Source organism: Topomyia yanbarensis, chromosome 3 (assembly GCF_030247195.1).
Source record: "Topomyia yanbarensis strain Yona2022 chromosome 3, ASM3024719v1, whole genome shotgun sequence".
Lineage (NCBI taxonomy): Eukaryota > Metazoa > Arthropoda > Insecta > Diptera > Culicidae > Topomyia > Topomyia yanbarensis.
Genome location: NC_080672.1, coordinates 418025456 through 418039417, shown reverse-complemented (window position 1 = coordinate 418039417; position 13962 = coordinate 418025456). Strand labels below are relative to the sequence as shown.

Below are 13962 nucleotides of genomic sequence, written 5' to 3'. Positions count from 1 at the left end.
GGAGATATGGGTTAATGTGCCCTATACATACAATGCCATGAAAAAGACTACATTGTGCACATTCAATTAAAGCGTTCTCAGCGTAAAGCAAATGTGGGCAGGGCAGGAAATATTCGAACCGAACCTATGTTCGAATACTTTCAAAGCGCGAAGCTTTGCGTTACTGGTTCGTATTCACAAGCTTCGCATCACAATCGCTTACCATCGTAATTGCGGACATTTGGGCGATACTTTTGCATGCTCTTCGGCGAGGACAAAGGAAGCTTCTTGTTTATTTCATTGATGTTCGGAAAGATATGTAAAAGCTTTTGCGTAGTTTTCGACGAACACGAGCTAAGCTCTTGGTTCGTGTGATCGATATTTTTGAAACAGTTACACGGAGCTTCGAAGCGATGTTCGCGAACACAAAAGAAAGATTACCTCGAAGTATTTCCGAATCGCGAACACCGAAGGATTATATCAATTTAGCATCGCGAGGGCCATCGCTAACATGTTCGCCGGACGATATTAGTTTTCTTTATTCAAATACCTACCTACTAGTTATGCAAAAAAAAGTATATTCTAGACAGAGGCCTTGTATTAAGGGTGGAATAGGTGAAAAATAATTGTGACAATGTGTAGCTTATGGATGCTGGGGTTAACTGAAAAGTGACGTAACAAGTTTATTTAAGATACCCTACTGATATATTACCAGTAGGGATAAAATCAAGATTTCGTGACAGGGCGGGGATAAATTTTCAAATGAAATAAATTAGGGCTAGAAAATGAAGTTAAACACAATGTACACAACGTATTGAGTGGCTCGCTTATCTTAGTCATGTTCCTATGTCAGTTTCTTGAGGATCCAGTTATGTCAGTTTCTTGAGGATAAAGATATCGATATCCATTCAAAGGAAAAAAATCGATTATCAGTTAAATAAATAACGTCATGATGTGTATGATGAATCCTAGAAATAAATAGGGAATGTCAATAAACTCGACCATTCCCGATTCATATTTGGCAGTTCTGGTCGTTTTGTAAATCTTGTTTTCGACTAATAGTAAAACCATTTTGATTCAGAAATATGTTTTAGAAGGGCGCATGTTTTTTAGTGCACTTATTTAAAAAAACGCTTTGAATTCATCTACCAGTGTGATGAGACATTTTTATAACTGTTTTCGAATATTATATCGGTTGAGAACTTTTAGAACATGATGTTTCGAGAAATTTTGAAAGTGAAATTAAATCAGTTGTAAAGTTATAGAAAATAGCCTTTTAAAATGAACGGACAATCGAATTATTACTAATACTTTATGAATACATTATCTAAGTTCTTCATTCAATGCAATATGTATGCAAAAAGTTAAAAACTGGATTTCCCTTGAGAACTGGGCCAAAAAATCGAAAAAAATGTGTTGGAGATCCGAGAACTAGAACAGAAATTGTAACCCTTGGACCTCTGAAGTGCATGCGTACAAAATGCTATAGTCTAATGTTTATTTTCATTCATTTCATTTAATAATTTTCAGTTGAGCAATTCTGTCGCAAACTGCATTGTGGAGCGAGGGTCATAACTTCATAAATTTAAGTGTTCCTATTAATTTAGTACACTCTCTTTAACATAAACTACTCCAACGAATGAACGAATGGGAGTAGGTTCGATAAATTTTGAAAGAAGCCGTTAAATCAACCACTTAAGGGATTACACCACCGCAAAATTAAAAAAAAATCGAAATTGATCTTGATTGATTTTATTATTCCATATCAACATTTGAATAGGGCTAATAAGATTTGTGAACAAACTTTTGTTTTGCTGATTTCTCTTAATTTGTTATCATTTCAACACAGAAAACATTTGAAATCGATTCTACCAAGGGCAAAGATGTTGATTCATGTGTATTTTTCATAAAATTCAACTCTGTAGCGGAAAAATGAGCGAAATAAGTTTGTTTACAAAAGTCTCATTAGCCCTTTTGAAGAATTACTATTGTATTGATCTTAAATATGGGTCTTCAAAATAATATATCAAAATATGGAATGCGACAAAAAGCAAATAATAATGGAAAGACAGTATTCGAAAAGTTCGAGTTTAGAACGACTTTCATTCTACTTGGAGTTATTTATTTCGCTTCTCATTTTCCGAGATTTCCCTTACATAAAGCATTTCGGCTATAACTGATTCAAAAAAAAAATACGGGGGGCCCTAAAGATTTCTTTCTTTTATTTTTTATTAGTAAAAGTCAAATAAGGGAAGATTACATCATGGAGAAGATAAACCAAATTTTGTCCTTTTCAGAATTGTTTTTGGATTTCCAACAAAAAAAATCACTAGAACATTGTTTGTAAGTTCTTTGCGTTTCTCCATCAGTAATTAGTTAACAAATACAATACAAACAAGTTGGAATATCCTTCTCATTATTTATCACAAAACACATGTACAGGAGTCAGGAAATAAATTTCATAAAAGTGGAACATGTAATAAGTTTGACACTTCATTTATTAAGTGAACAGATTCTGTCGAAAATGTTTGAAAATAAATATTTTGTCTCTTGTGATTAGGTAATCAACCAATAAACTTATAAAACAATATTATAAAAATCATTTGGAAGCTTTCCTCTTGGTTTGGTACAGATGCCAAGAAATTATAATTCAATTAATGACAATAATAATGGATTCAAGTATGTAGGTATTTGTTAATAAATTCATTTGGTAAAATTAAAAATAACGTTTAACACCCAAATCATCGCATATTATTGAGTGAATATGACTAGCCGATTTAGGAATGTTGCGCAAGAACGTTAGAAACCGCAACAAGTTGAAAACAAAGGCCAACGGACTACGCCTAACTACCCCTCAGTGAATACAAATAACTGAAGTTCGCCGTCTAACTGAACTCGGACGTCAGCAGTGAGATTCCATCCGAAAATTGTTCTTTTTAGGAAGAATTTGTTTTAGATAGGGAGATTATTAAGAGAGGGGTAATGGTTTTAGCGTTAAAAAACACTATTTGCGATTTTTTTAGAAATTTGGGCGAAGCGAATTGATCAAAACTTTTGTACATTATAATGTATCATTTCATCCAAAAGAGTCATTTCACCAAAAAACATTTTTTCACGCTGAAACCCTTACCCCCTTAAACATACTTTATACATCTTCACCTAAACTCCTTGGCAGGGAAAATATACTCCGATTGAAGAAGAAAAGACGAGTTTGCAATCAAAGTAGCTAGTAAACATAATTGTATTCCGAAAAAAAGAATTTGAATTTCACTACCACTACGCTCATTCAAACTCGTGGCTCATAAATTGGTAAGGTATGCGACGCACCTAATCCCTAAATCCTAAATTATAATCTTAAAATAATCCATTTTATTTATACTCAAAATAAGATTTAAAGTTTATGATTTTAAGACAGATAGTCACGTAGCGTACATGTTCGCGGTGGCCTCATGATGCTGATGCTTGAAGCGATATAAAACTTCGATGTTCGCGATTCTCAAATAAACGAGGCATTCGCTTTATATGTGTTCACCGAATATCGCTTCGAAACTCTGTGGAAATGTTCCAAAAACGCAAAAACCACGAGCCAAGAGCTTACCTCGTGTTCGACGATGTGTGCTTCTAAGGTTAATGTGAACTTTTTCGAACATTGTAAAGAGCGAACTAGATGCGAAGCTCGCTTCGTCCGAGCAGAGATAAGTTTTACCCCTAAATGTTCGCAGCGATTGTGTCAAACTCATCGATTGCATGTGGTATGCTGGAGAAGGTGCTTCGTGAAGCTTCGAACAGCAATCAATTCATTTTTCGAAATTTTCCTGCCCTGAATGTGGGCAACTGAAACCTTCGGTATAAGTTAGAAGAAACATTAATTATACTTGTATCTCGCTTCGAGAGTTCAGAGAGTCTTTGGGAGACTTTGTTTGCCGGATCTATCATCATATCACATCATCAAAAAGCTTTTAGTTTTGGTTGTTATTAGTTATTTTTAGTTTTCAAATGACATTTTTGAAAATATGTTGCATTCAAATTTCAATAGAAATACGAGGAGTTTAAGAACACACCTGGAATGACTCTTTAAAAAAACGTTATTGAAGCATCACATCATATCACCCAGTCAAGTTATATATTTTTCCGAGATTCACAAGGATTTACTGAATTATAATGCATATAAACAAGCAGTATTAAACCCCCCTGCGATTACAGGCTGGAAACTACAACAAAGTGTGCATATCCGCCACAATGATCAATCAGCAAACGACGATGTCAATTCAACAATATGTATCCCACTTCCTACCTTTTTCCTTTACTTACATAAGAGGGGAGCAAGCCGCCCCTAAATACGGCTTTCCCTTCCCCCACTAACATGTGACATGTAATTTAAAAAAAATGAATTATCGGCCTCGTTAAGCTACACCATTTGGGTCTAAATAAACGTAATTAAGATAAAAAAGCAGTATTAAATTGAATTAAATTCAAGTTGATGTAGTTTCGATTTTTTGGTCACACGTCTTCTCATAGTGCAACGTTTCGAAGGGATATTTTTTGATCTTCAAGGGAAAGCATGGTTTAAACATCGATTAGTTATACGCTATATTTTTTAAGCCGTCGCTAATCTATTCCGACAAACAGTTAGTGTCGGTTTCTGATGAGACGAAGTCGAAACGTACCCTTTTTAAAATGATTAGTTATAGTTTAGTGATTACTTTGTGATCTTTGGTTTAGTATACCATCCAACATCTACCACACAGATGAACGCAATGTTTGTTAAACACATCTACTCCGGGCAAAGTTTCATTTTGAAGTGTACTTAAGCATTAATCTCTCTGTGAAGGGAACTTGCATATTAATTTTTGAGAAATAGTTAATTATTTATTGAGTAAATTAACAAAATGTTTTCGGAATCAAATTCCTTCAATTGCGTAGATGTGTTTTCATATTTCGGTATTCAAAATCGTTTTAGTTTTTGCCTCTAAAGCATGTGACGGTCTTATTTTTAGTTATCGAAAATTGAAACAATACATTTGACAAAAAATAGTCTTAATGAATAGCAGAAGTGAAGTCAAGTCATAAAAATTGTAGACCGCGAAACTTTCTGTAGGAACTTGTACGATGGTTCACAAAACTCGTACAGATGCTCGACCGTGGAGAAAGTTCAAATACATGCGGTTATTGGTTCGCTGAATCCAAACATCGTACGGTGGAATCTAGATTGTACTAAGCCAGATGAGCGTAGAGAACATGGCGAAGCACATGAATCAAATTGGGACAAGATCTTCGGGGAGTAAATTTCAGCGTTGAGAAGCTTTGCTACGAGTACCACTTGCTGAAGCGAGTCGGACAAATCTCTTCTGCACCCGTTCAATCCGTAAGCTGATGAGGGCTCCAAATCAAAGATGCATTTTCAAGTAGTTGGCGAACCAGCCAACAATATAATGCCGTCACACAATGCGGTTCCTTGAAATCTCGGCTGATTTTGGAAATGAAGCCGAGTTTTCGGGTTGCTTTAGAGATTAAAGCTGGGTGATGCTGATCAATTGTTAGCTTCGTATCCAACAAAACGCCGAGGTCGCTAATGCAATCAACTCTAGTCACCCTTTGCCCGTCGATTTATATGTGCATAGCGTTACTAAACCGCGTTTTTCGGATGTTGTGTGCTTAAAGCATGCCGTATTTTGACAAAATTTACCCATACCTCAGAGACGTTAGGTCGTCCATTTAAAACTAGTTTCGTTAAGATCGGTTCAGTTACTCGGTTGAAACGGCTACTTTTAATTTATTTTCAATGCCAAATGGCTTAGAAATGCATGAAACACCGGATTTTGTATCTTTTCCCAAAAAAAATGTTTCCTCCCTGGTATTTTTAATCTTTAATCTGAGTATTTCAAATAAAAATCAAAAAATTTGTTTTTTTTTTAATTGACACCAGATTTTGACATTTCATGGATTTCTAAAACATTTGGCATACAAAAAAAAATAAAAGTCGCATTTCTAAACACAAGTCCTATCTCATTTCAAGAATTTTACTTGTACTACAAAGGCATTTTTTTCTACATTACACCAGATCTCGACGCTTCATGACATTGTTTTTCGATTGTGCTCAAATATTGCATAGAGACTTTTTTCGAGGTACCAAAACTTTTGAGGTATGTCCGGTTTGAAATTTCAGGAAGACTATAAAGATTGTCTCTCTAGCGCATATCAAGTATACTGAGGAGACAATTTATGAAACTGATTGGTCTTGGTGGATTGTTGATTACGGTGCGTATCGTTAGATTTGAATTACCAGTCCAAGGGCCGTCACAGCATTTCGGTTATATTCAAGACTGCACCCACGCATCTTTTTGCACAAGCAAAAGGAAACAAAAATGCTTTAACGATCTATTGCTGATTAAGTTTTTTTCATATTCTCGGTTCCAATTTCTAATAAAATAGGTTGCATCCAGCCATACATCGTGTCAAGATAGATGACCACGTTATTCCCTCACTATCAAAATCAGATCGTTCTTCAAATTATATCCCACAATATTTCTATCTCTTCCTTCTTATTTTTCTGTTTTCATTTTGCGTCTAGCTCTAGGTCCGTGCATAAATAAACTCTCCTGAATTGATCCAAATGATCCTTAAATGGATGTCGCCAAAAACTCCGAGCTTCCAGTTAAAATCAAACACATTGAACTGGTTTCGACCATATCCGATCTGCTTTCGGATCAAAGATAGTCCGCGAAGTATTCAAATATTCCGCAAGACGCAGAAAAATTCAGCTGAGCCATATATCTCGAAAGTTCGCCTAGATAAGCTCAGAATTGTGATATTTTTTCTAAAGCAAACAAATGCCGTTACTTGCGACAAGACATGAAAAAATAACGCGTTTACATGCCCGCTCACAAATTTGAGATCGATGGTGTAGTTATCGATTTGAATTTGGTATGCGTGGATCTACTGAATAGCGGGATTGGGTGTTTCAATAACCCCTTGCTCTAGTAAACGAAGATTTTGAGTGACAATCGCACCGCGCGGGACTGCTTTGCGTCTTCTTCGACAAGGATTGTCTGCATGATCGGTTGCTTGTGTCGCGCGTCATGCATGTAGTATTGCACTAATTACAAGCAAATGAGTCTTTGCAACTTTTTTTTTCTCTTGGCAGGCCGCCAAATATACCACAAATCCGAAGCAAATAGTACCTAGTTTAAGACTTCCAGGAACACCAAAAATCTCATGTGAAATCTCAACCAGAGATTCAACTTATTCAACTTAGTGCTGGGATTCGGTAACTTTGTTACATTGCGGAACTCCTCCTGGCATCGAGGAGACCTCAATTTTCATGGTACGGCATAAGGGGTTATCTTTTCGGTGATAATTGATATAGCTTACTCTACGATCCTTGCTATAGTTTTAAAATTGTGGCCTGCTTTACTGTCCATGACCACATTTTCTATGAAACTTAGAAAATGAGCGAGTTTGCAATAATTTTCGCTTTTTTTGTTGAAATTTGAAGTACTTGTCTTGTAGCGTAGCCTTCTGGCGCCTTTGGTAGAGTATCAGTTATGCGCTTGGCTTTCTTTTTCAGTTCGACTTTCAAACAGTAATTTTGTATGTACCTAGGAATGATACTCCTATCCTGACTTATTTTATGACTTAACGTCACTTATTGAATAAAGCAGATCAAGATTTTAGTGCCCTACTAAGGTTGGTGCCCTTGGCATGAGCCACCCTGGCCAACCGCACGCTACGACTCTGGGGGTAGACAAAGCCAAAGTCCCGCTCTGTTCGTGCCGGCCTACAGCTTCCTGTCGGCCGAATCCATCGTTTGCTGTCAAAGGGTCACTACGCCGAGCGAGTTGGTGTTGGACCAACGGTCAACCTGTTTTGCCGTCGAAGTATTGGAGCCAGGTGGAAACGTTGTCCTTGATAACAAAAAGATGGGTGGACAATGTCAGAGACATAACCGAAGTGACGTAGAATACACTTTAGGCTGTTAATACGAATGCTGCGTATTTTACTGTCTTCTGAAAGGTTGTATTGAAAGCAGCCATTTCGGTATTTATAATTGAAACACCGCAATATCGGTACACGTGTATCTAAATCTAAAATGTTCAAACATTTGCGAATATATGCATTCTCATATGGTAATTCTGAACAGGGTATTTAATTGTAATGAGAGAATTCATTTGGCAACAGAAGTAATACGTGTACCATCATTTCGGTAAAACGGTAGCCTAAAGTGTATTCTATTTCACCTCGGTTATGTCGCTGACATTACTCACCCATCTTTTTATTCTGAATCCGCTCCAATTGTTTATTGATTTGAACTTTTGGTTTTCGCCTCTCTATACAACCATCATTGCCGATTTTTTTCATGTTCAGCCATTATGATTAAAGCTAATAACGCTTCGGACGATAATCTTATGTCAGGAAAAACTCATCCAACTTAACAACTTTCTTTCTCTATCTCCACAGGTCTATATCTGTACATGCTGGTAGTGGAAACATTCTCGGGCGATAATCTGCGATTCAACATGTACGCTGCCATCGGATGGGGTAAGTTTGAATCTCAGTTAGGGCTACAGATTTGTGTAGAAGAAATATCGCGTAACGTACATTCTCCAGCGTCGTTCGAATTTGAACCAAAATGGTAATCCGCTGCTTACGTTTGTGCGAGATTTTTCGTCGAAATATATTGGGTAACTTTTAGTTCACCAAATCACTGGTAGTGATCGGTGTAAGCATCTCTTACGAAAATTAAGTTTGATTTTTGTGTTTCGAACTGGTCTCATCAGTAACTAGCATCAACTGGGTGTCTAGTTAGACGATGTATTTAAACTAGTATACAAATTAGCACTAGTTAATTTGGATACTAATTTAGAAACACGCTTTAACTAGACACCTAGTTGATGCTAGTTACTGACGAGCTTAATTTAAAACACAAAAATTAAACTTACGTTAAGTTAGGTCTTATTCCCTTAAATGCGCAAATTTCACCAGCAAACCAGAATTTCTGTATTTGTTTCTCGGGACATCAGCCGGAACAAACTAGTTGCTTTAGCGTCTCTCCCAAGATAAATTGGTTTCGCCAGATACTGATGAGACAAAACCAAACGAATATCGATGACTTATAAGAGGCACGTAACCACGATATCGCGTAGTTAACTTTATGACCGATGCTGATAATGTATCGTTTAACAACTCTGTTCCCCACATTTACCACCACTCATTACCAATATGTTCGCTGTTATTATCAGCCAACATTCAACCGCATCAAGAAGCAAAGTTTCCAGCCAAGAACATATACTTTAAAAACTCCAAACAGATGTAAACCCAACGCCGAACGTCAACGTGACGTGCTGCTGAAAACTTCAGTATTGTATATCATTTTTCGTCAGTTATTCAGAATGCTAAAATATGCAAAGCAGTACAAATAAAAAGAGCTTCTCAAGATGTTGGTGGGTGTCTGTGTTTGTGTTTTTGTGAGCGCACGCCAATATTTCCAACTGAATGCTCTACCATGCTTTCCATTTGCGTATCCACTGGAAACGACTAAACAAATCGTTCCGCGAGCTACAGCGACTCGTTCTTTCCAACAAACAAAAACATTGCTCGACTCACTGACAGCAAATTTGTTGAAGTGAATGTAGCAATAAAAGTAATGCTTGTTTTGCATTTTACTTCTTCTATTGATGAATGTACTGTGAAGTGCCGTCAACTTTGCGTGAAAAATATAATTGAATCAATCAAGTGAATTTCGAAGTAAAAATATATTTTGCTTCCAAAAACCATGCGTCCCCATGGATCATAGTGGAAATGAGTGACCACTTGGTCATCTGATACTGGATACCGCATATTGAATCTCATGATTTGAATTGCCGATTTTCAAGAAGAGCCCTCCAATCTGCCTTGCATCTAGCGTAACAGATTATTCATCCATATTCATTCCATATTGATATTCAGCACTGAAGCATACTAGGGTAATACTTGCCATCCTTCAATTTCTGTTTCAAGCCACAACTCCCACCATAGCCTTGTCATTCGACACTCGCGTTAGGGGATAATAATTATTGTGGTCAACTGCCATAAAACTGATGGTGGCGACAGACTGGCTTTCACTATTTATTTTTAATTTTTATCCTTCAACATCTACTACTCCTAGCGAACGTACGATCCCTAGGGACCGATTACGACGGTTAGGGCGGTACATTAAAACATACGGTATTTAAGCAATTACAAATTTTTACACACCACTAAAATTTACTCCAATAGATCAGAACGGATTCAAAACTGTATGTTCTGACATTTTGGTTGATGGCGCCTTTTGTTATAAATTTCGCAATAAAAATTGTCCATAAAAATGTATTAACTATTCACACTTCAGTTTATCATCAATGTCTATTGTTCAACTATTTTTAAATTTTTTTATATAGTATCCCAGTAGGCTACAACCACCTACTGAGTTGATGCCACCAGCCATTGGTGTGTAATCGTTCAGGAGTAATTTCGTTACGCGGATTTATTTTTTACCACATTGTCTGCATTTAATTGCTTTTGTGCGTTTTTGTGTGTGCGTGTAATATAAAACGTGTCTTTTTTCGATTTTTGCTTTTCTCCCGCAGGTGGTCCCGGCATTTTCGTGGTAGTGTGGGCAATCGCCAAGGGTATTGCCATCTCCGGTCAGAATAGTGTTGCAACGGTAAGTGATTTTCGATTTTTGACAGGGTCGAGGAGATTAGGCAAATGAAGCGCGTAACTAGATTTTGTACACTAATGTGAAGAAAAATGAAGTAGATGTTCGAAATTAGAGTTTCAGTGGTCAAGACATCATCATTTTGAATCCGTCTATCTACTAACAAAATAATTGAAGTGACTAGTTTTCCTAGAAATAATTCTCGATAAGTATGTCTTCAAATTAATTTCGTTAAGTACCTGCTGTCTTCAGTAAAGTTGTTGAGAATACAGCTACAAAGAACTTTGTTGAAGGCATATATTCTTCATGTATTCACTCTGACTACATGAAGAATATATGACTTCAACAAAGTTCTTTGTGGTTGTAGTAGTTTTCGTTTTACATTTTGACACTCTGCATACATAGAGATTTCATGTCTTCGAGAAAGTATTTTGAGCAACAAAGTTCTGAAGATTTAATTCTACTTAATTATCCCTATGAGGATTATTCATACCTTCAAAAACGCCAATTATTCGTGACATCGTGCCGTTAATCAAAACCAATCCAAAAGAAAAAAAAGTCTTCAAGATAAATTTTCTGCCCGAAGACTGCAATAAGTCAAACTACCCGGAACTTCAGTATATCGATAAATACTGGGCGATTATGATGTAGCAGCTAAAAAATGAGAAGTTGCTAATAATGATTTGAAAATGCAATGAAAGTAGAAAAAACCTGAGAAAAAATTATCGATACGACCGTGTAAAAATTTATGAATGCCATTCAACACTGTTTATAAATATTACTTAGCACAAACTGAATCTTTTTTATTAATTTACTAATGTTACTAATATTATATTACTAGAAAAAACACAAAATATAAACTTCATCAACTTCCTTTGTCTGTTCCATTTGACCATCATAGATTAGAATAAGGCTCACATAACACTATAACAGTCTACGGAAACCAAGTAAAAATGTGATTTTAAAAATATATTTTAGTTATAATTCCAAAACGAAGATATCTTTAACTCTTTCAGGCCCAACTTTTTTCTTGGGCATATGGGGTTTCAAAACTACTTTTTCGTAAAACTGATGGAGCCAATAACCACGGAAAACTTATTTTGATCTTGATAGGCTAGTGCTAGAAGCTGCACAATTTTTATTTTCCTGTGCTCGATACATTTTATAATAGTTCAATTGCTTGGAAAAGGTAATCCAAAACAATCGAAATAGATAGGTTTAATCAGTTTTCAGTAATATTTCAAGATAAGTGAGATATATCAAAATTTAATTTTTCGCCGTTAACTTATACTGTTCCTGGCAGCACTGCTTCATAGAAACCCAATCACACTAAATGCAATACCTTCAGTTTAACATGTAATACTCCTAACTGTTCGATCTCAAATGAAAGGTCATAGTCACAGTTAAAAATCTTATTTGTTTTTGTGAGAAAATCTCACCTGAATGAAAAGTTATAGATGTTTAGAAACCTTGTTGTTTATATACATCATGGGCATGAAGAGGTTAAACAAATATATTTCACAAAAAATATTTTTATTTTTAAACTAAGGAGTTCACACTCATTTATAAATTGTTATGATCTCTTATAAAATCAAAGAATATACACTTTTGAAGTGGAATATATGTTCTAAAACTTTTCCTACGGTCAACATCACATTATTTCGAAACCATCAACTTCGAAGGTTGTTTGACAAATGGTGAATACTTCCCAGTGTTCACGAGCTCCTATCTCATGTTTCCCTGTGCGTCTATTGATGACATTTAATCTGTAGGTCGGCATCGACTGTGTACTACCGCATTCTGCAATTGAAGCGAAATGGGAAAGTGTGAGTGGGAATGGGCACTTTAACCCTTTCATGGACAGAACTGAATACATGAGGTGGTAAAGAAGACGGCTGTCTTCGACCAGAGTCAAAAATACTCGAAGCTCTTTTTTGACGGCTGAAAATGAACCTGCGGCGACTCGTGGTGAATAGAACAAATATACAATCAAAAACCCTTGGCATTCATTCAGTTGAATATCGTACAATTATATTCATTTCACTAATTATCTAGGTAAATGTTTTCAAATGTTGGTAAAGCATATAAAATAATTATTATCGTTGCTTACATTGAGCCAGGGCCTACTTTGATGCGTTTGATTCGTTGCTGCGAGTGTGCTTCGAGCAATAATCGGAGACAAAGAAAAAATTGCACTGAATGGATGGGCAGTTTGCTCGTTTGACGTTTTCAGCTCGGTAAATGAATATGGAAAATTAATGCGGCTGAATATGATTTATTCAATGAATTTGAATATTTGTAGATCTGCCTTCGACGAGACAGAAAGATGGGTCAAACCAAAAAAGCTGGCCAGAAAACACCACGTTACGAAGAATCAGGAAGAAAAGGCAGATCGGAACAAGTGTTACTCTTAACATATAGAACGTCAGCAGTATCACGTTCCTTATGTGATGAAACTGGATATATGGTGGCTTCAGAAAAGCCCCATTTTGTCCTTCAATAAACCTTCCCTGCTTCGAAATCAATCAATATTGTGTTGGAAAATCCCCTCGAATGCTTTGGAATCAGAATCAGAATCAGTTCATTTTTGAGCATTTCGTTTTTTACTGCAGGATAAGGAATAACGATTCTTTCGTTGGTCGAGTGTCTGCATTTGACATTAATCCGGTGTAACAAAAACTATATTCAGCAGCTCAAGAATGTTTTACCGGTGATATATTAATTCAAGAATACTCATCGAAATATAACGAAGCAAATAAATATTGGACTACTATTCTTTTGAAATTTTCATGACATCAGCATGACAGCTAGTATGATTTTATGAGCTTATCCTTATCGTGAGGCCCTTAAAAACCCGGGTCTCTGGTTCGGTCCCAGTGTGTCCATGCGTAAAGACGGTGCTGCTACCAGCCCAGGAAACAGTAGTTGCTATATATTTTCCATCATCCTCTCAGCAATGTCAGACAGCATTGGACGATCTGCTCGAAAGGTCCAATCGTGTTCGTTGATTACTTCAATGCGCATTACATCGCTTCGGGAACCCAGCTTGATCCACTCATCCAATTCATCCAACCAACTAGCTTTGCAATGGAGGACCTAATCACCATTTCACCAACACGTCTGCGCTGTTGAGTTCGGTCAGAATCCATCAGCAGTGTGTCACCATTGTTGACTCTTGCATCTCGTCGACTCAAAATGCAACGAATTGCTTGTATCGGTGCTGATCCAAATTGAGCCAGCTACAGACGGTGCGAGAGACCATTCAGAAAACAGTGCGGATAATTTGGTACGAATGCATACTCAAGATC

The 13962-nt window shown here is 36.5% G+C and overlaps 1 protein-coding gene across 3 annotated transcripts in view; it reads left to right on the top strand.

Annotated features, from left to right (window-relative positions):
- LOC131693271 (diuretic hormone receptor-like) overlaps positions 1-13962 on the top strand; it is a 171199-nt gene that overhangs the window by 41595 nt on the left and 115642 nt on the right. For all 3 annotated transcript variants that reach the window (XR_009306191.1, XM_058980982.1, XM_058980981.1), the window contains 2 exons: positions 8437-8517; positions 10584-10660. Coding sequence is in view for 2 of the 3 variants with exons in the window: in XM_058980982.1 (XP_058836965.1) it covers positions 8437-8517; positions 10584-10660 (158 nt within the window). In the remaining variant the exon portion in view is untranslated. The remainder of the gene's footprint in view (positions 1-8436; positions 8518-10583; positions 10661-13962) is intronic.